The sequence below is a fragment of the Nuphar pumila genome, chromosome 12 (genome assembly GCF_984573655.1).
Source record: "Nuphar pumila chromosome 12, dmNupPumi1.hap1.1, whole genome shotgun sequence".
Classification (NCBI taxonomy): Eukaryota; Viridiplantae; Streptophyta; class Magnoliopsida; order Nymphaeales; family Nymphaeaceae; genus Nuphar; species Nuphar pumila.
The window spans coordinates 28,753,303-28,758,041 of record NC_143260.1 but is presented as its reverse complement, the minus strand read 5'-3'; the positions used below and the strand labels follow the sequence as shown (position 1 = coordinate 28,758,041).

The window sequence follows — 4,739 nt, the reverse complement described above, 5'->3', positions numbered from 1 at the left end:
TGTGCTTCTTTCGATAGGTCTAGAGTTTAAACCTTACTATCAGCTTTGAAATAATGTGTCTTTTATGTAAATGAGTCAGCTTGTGCTCGGCTGGCCACAAAAATGAGTTGAGCTTGAACACTTCTAGCTCAACTCAATCGGCTCATTTACCAGTCCGAGAGAGAGAGAGAGAGAGAGAGAGAGAGAGAGAGAGAGAGAGAGTACATAATTAAAGTAAAACAAAACATAATACTTATTAGGTATGCATTATACAAAGCATTCGTACACATTTTAGAAAGCAATGCATGTGAAAATGTACCAAACTTTTACTAGGACAGTGAATTCCTAAATTTGGAGCTTTTGCTTGTGGGCATGCCCCTCGTACGCTTATTAATGTTTCTGTCACTACTGCTTCCTTGAGGTGTACCAACAGCCACACGCGGTTCGAACTCGTGACCTCCCCCTCCACAACTACTGCTCTCCTCAATCCTCTCCCTCATTCCTCCCCCACCCCCCTTCTTAGAAGACCTCTTCCAAGGGAAGAAGAAGCTTCTCTTCTTTGCCATCTTCTCCATCCGAATCTGCATTGTCTGGAACTCCATTTGCATTTTCATCAATTCATCTTTTACTCTTCGAACTTCCGACTGCATTCCGGACACGAACAACTCACGCTTGGATTGGCACCTAGTAGGTGCATCTAGGCCCAGAACGGGACTCATGCTGAGTCCATTAAAAGAGGCACTATAATTGACGTGCCTATTGAGCTTGGCCCGCTCACAGAGCAGCACCTGGATCACAGTCCGCACCGGGAGCCGCTCGTTTTGAGCCGCGTGTAAGCATGCGTCCAGCGACAGCTTGCAGCAGTCGATGAGCCTGCACATCCTCTTTCTCTCGCTCTTGGTCACGCCAGGATGAGCCTGCAACAACGCCATTTTTGCCATTGATCAAGTGAAAAGCTTGGCCATATCACAAGGATAGGGATGTAGACAAGGACACGACACAGGTCCAAGATGTGAATTCATGACTTTTTAAAAAAAAAGTAGTACAGAATATTACACATTTTTTAATTATTTAATATACAAGTGTCACATTTTTTAATTATTTAATATATACGATATGTTTAAAATAGTTATAACATATATAACATAGAATTACTGAAATATGAGAACTAGAAATATGGGCATTTACAACACTTTTTTGCAAATCCAACCACGTGTATGTGCTTGGCATGGTGAGTTTGCTAGGAATCAACCATTGTATTGTATATTTTCGATGAAAAAATACTATTTTTGAATGCTTGAACATTTATGAAGATTATGAGCCATTGATCTTTAAGACTTCAAAAATTCTCATTTATGCATCAAATAAGGATGATTCAAGAGCGGATTTTTATAAAACAAAACATGTACACATCCCTATGGTTATATTCAAGAGAAAAGAACAAAAAATGCATGAAAATCATGGTTGACATATTAGTTCTCATGTTTTCAGTTCTCATATTCTAGTCACTCGTATAACATATGTTTATTAATAATAAATAAAAAAAAATTAAATAGAAATGTGTCATGGAGTGCCTGCATGTCATCAGTGTCAAATGTTTAAGATAAAAGGCATCCAAATTCTGGTGAAAATTTTCATATTTCTTGCATTCTTAGCGAAAAATATCAGAGAAATAAAAATAAAAAAAGTAGCTGTGAGAATAAAACTATAGACAAAATAAAATCACTCTTTTAACAAAAAATAACATTAAAAACGTTTACCTATACTGCTGTTTAAAATGGGGAACCACAACGCCACGTTTTTGTCGTGATAATTCCAATTGATCATCAATATTTGTTGCACTACGTGTCCTTGTAACGCAGTGGTTCCATCACAACAAACAAATCTAGGAATTCCAGTTCCTTGGTAACAGAGGATACGGTAACTATGGTTGATGTGAGAGGTCACGGGCTCATCGGTCTCTTTCAAAACAACTTTTGGTGAGGAATTTTGTGAAAACATTATCAAGACGAAGGAGGCCATTTTTTTTATGCAGCGAGCCCTATCGTGCAGCTCCACTCCTGCTGACCATCCATCTCAACATTTCTTGAGATTGACGACACTCATGTCGAGAAATGCTAAAATGGATGGTTGTCAGTCAGGTTGCTGCATGCCCACCATGCAGCGACCGCTGCATATAAGGTAAGAAGTTCAGGAGGAAATCAGTGGCCCCACGTGTGTGCATAGAAATGAGACACCATCAAACTCGAGATGCACAAACTACAAGAACCCTGCGAAACCTAACACTGTTCTTGAGAAAAAAATAAAAAAATAAAATTGATGCCTGATTCTTGCAGCAAATGTTCAATCTCATGTCATGGTATAGCATGTTACATAAAATAGCTTAAATTAAATGGTTTGGCCTAGTGGGATGGAGGCCAGACTGTTAGATGGGGCAGTCTAAGTTCAAATCACATGGGCATTACCTTCCTGCACAAGCTTGACGGCTTTCTGGGATCAATGGGTAAGCCTTCAAAAATTTTATGCCGACATGGACAGGAACCGTAGGAGTCAGTGCAGTTAGGGCTCTGCTCCTGGGGCGGTTTATCAGAGTAAATTTAAAAAAGAGGTTTATTGGTGTCGGTGTAAAACCCCAAATCCCCCCTTACACACTAGGGCGCATACACAACTTTAGTCTCACGGCAGTGGGTGCACGCATGTAGGTTTTGAACTCGTGATATCCTTGTAGCATGGTGACTCAGACGAGCCGAGCACTTGTTAGGCTAAATTAAATGTGTGTGTTCACATTAATTAAAATACTTTTATATAAAAATAAAAAATGATAAAGAAAAAAGTTTGCAAGAAAACAGGCACTTACACCTAGAAGAGCTCCGCTTCTTTACTAAGGGCAACCATGGTTTGTCACTTGATTTTATTTTTTTATTGAAATTTATAACCTAAAGAAACTGCACCTGCCACAAAGACCTAGTTAGGTTGTCTCTCGTCTCAGCCAGTCATGCCGATACTGTAAAACTCTAAGGCTAAGACCCCTACCTCTAAGACCTATACTACTCATTGGCTTAGGGAGAGGGACGACACCCATGAGAATAGAACCTTCACTGCCCATCCAGCAGCCAAGGCTCACCTCACTACGCCAACCATTGATATGTGACAACCATGATTTGAAACCCTTGGGAGATATTCCTTGTCCAAGGTCGAAATTAACTGGGTATACTTTCTAGAGGGCAAGGAGAGACCTCAAGTTTTTTTATCAATGGGAGGCCTGCCAATGTCCAGTAAGTGATGATGGGCTTTTTCTTTTTGCCTAGCTGAAATAAATAAATAAAATAAAATGATCACTTACTTTGAGATAGGTATCAACAGCACGATACAGTCCATCATCAGTCACACGAGCATGGCTGGGCAGCATTCCGGCCAATGCCTCAAACTCTTGCACTGTTAGACCCGCATCAATGGCCACCTCTGCTAGATAGCAGTCAGTTAATTTAGCCACCTTAACCAATGCTGCACCATTCTTGATGCCCTCCTCTAGAGAGAGAAACATCTTCACCAGCCTAAGCACCAGACCAACATCAAGAAGTGTGCCACAAGTATGGGAGAAGGTTGGTATCAAGAGGTCCTCTAGTGAGGCCTGGTCCAGTTGGTGCCCAATTCTCTTCTCCAGCTCGGCTCGGTAGGCCGGCTCAGCGCCGACCAAGTTCCCGGTTCGAAGCAGCCGGAGCATGAAGCTGCAGGGGACAGCGTCAGCATCCGGCGGCAACACACTGACCAGGGTCTCCACAAAGAACCGCTTCTTCATTAGTGACACGGCCGTGTTTTCTGGCGAGCAGCGGTTGGAATTGCCAGTATTCTTGGCCGCGGCTTCACCGGCGAGGTCGGGAAGCCACTTTGATGCATAATGGGTGATGATTGAGCCTATCAGGTCTGGCTGAACACCCTTGGCCTTGATGCCTGAGAGTGTCTTGACAAAGTAGTCCATGTCTAGGATGCAGGCATCCTCAAACCAACAATTGGATGAGGTTTCTTTGGTGGTATCTGACATCTTCTTCTCTGCATTTTGCTTGGCATTGGTATCAGAAGAGGTCCTCATCTTGGGGGAGGAGGAAGTGAGAAAGTGAGGGAGGAGAGCCTCTTGAGACCAGCTGAGAGGCTTCCTCATTCACTGTTCTTAGTTGGTAACCTTAGCCCTCATTTTAACGGCGATATTTTTGGCTGGTGGCACCTATTTGGTACGGTTTTGGGATCATGTCGGTGTATTATAATACTACTGTGAAAAATAAACAACACATTAATGTCCTTTGTAATCAAGTTTGTCTTGTATAGAGATTGCTCCAGTGTTCATTTTTTACAAAATACTCTCTGGCTCTTAATTTTTATATATAATAATAATAATAATAATAGGATTATCCAAGAGCATCAACACCCTAGTAGAAACTATAATTTCTCATAACTCTTGATTTTTTTCAGTCTATCAGACCCCATAGATATGATTATGCATTTCTTAGTAGTGGATCATGTGATCGGGATGTACATGAAGGTCTTTTAAGATCTTCAAAAATTAACGATCTACAATGTATCAAAATTTATGACTTAAAAAATCTTACTTTTACGTCCAAAAAGCATGATTCAAAGAATGATTCTTATTAAACAAACTATACTGAATACATCTATCGAATCTAATTGAGAAGATGCAGCCTACACCCATGATTTCCATTAAGTGGGACATAGGTATTTTCAAAGCATCTCTCTCTCTCTCTCTC

At 41.0% G+C, this 4,739-nt stretch overlaps 1 protein-coding gene across 1 annotated transcript; it reads right to left on the bottom strand.

Annotated features, from left to right (window-relative positions):
- Positions 1 to 308: 308 nt before the first annotated feature.
- LOC149820446 (root phototropism protein 3-like) lies at positions 309 to 4,138 on the bottom strand. The gene is made up of 2 exons (XM_089981802.1): positions 3,323 to 4,138; positions 309 to 896 (listed from the first exon to the last, which is right to left on the bottom strand). The coding sequence occupies exons 1-2, from the start codon at positions 4,136 to 4,138 to the stop codon at positions 309 to 311; spliced, it is 1,404 nt and encodes a 467-aa protein (XP_089837928.1).
- Positions 4,139 to 4,739: the final 601 nt, after the last annotated feature.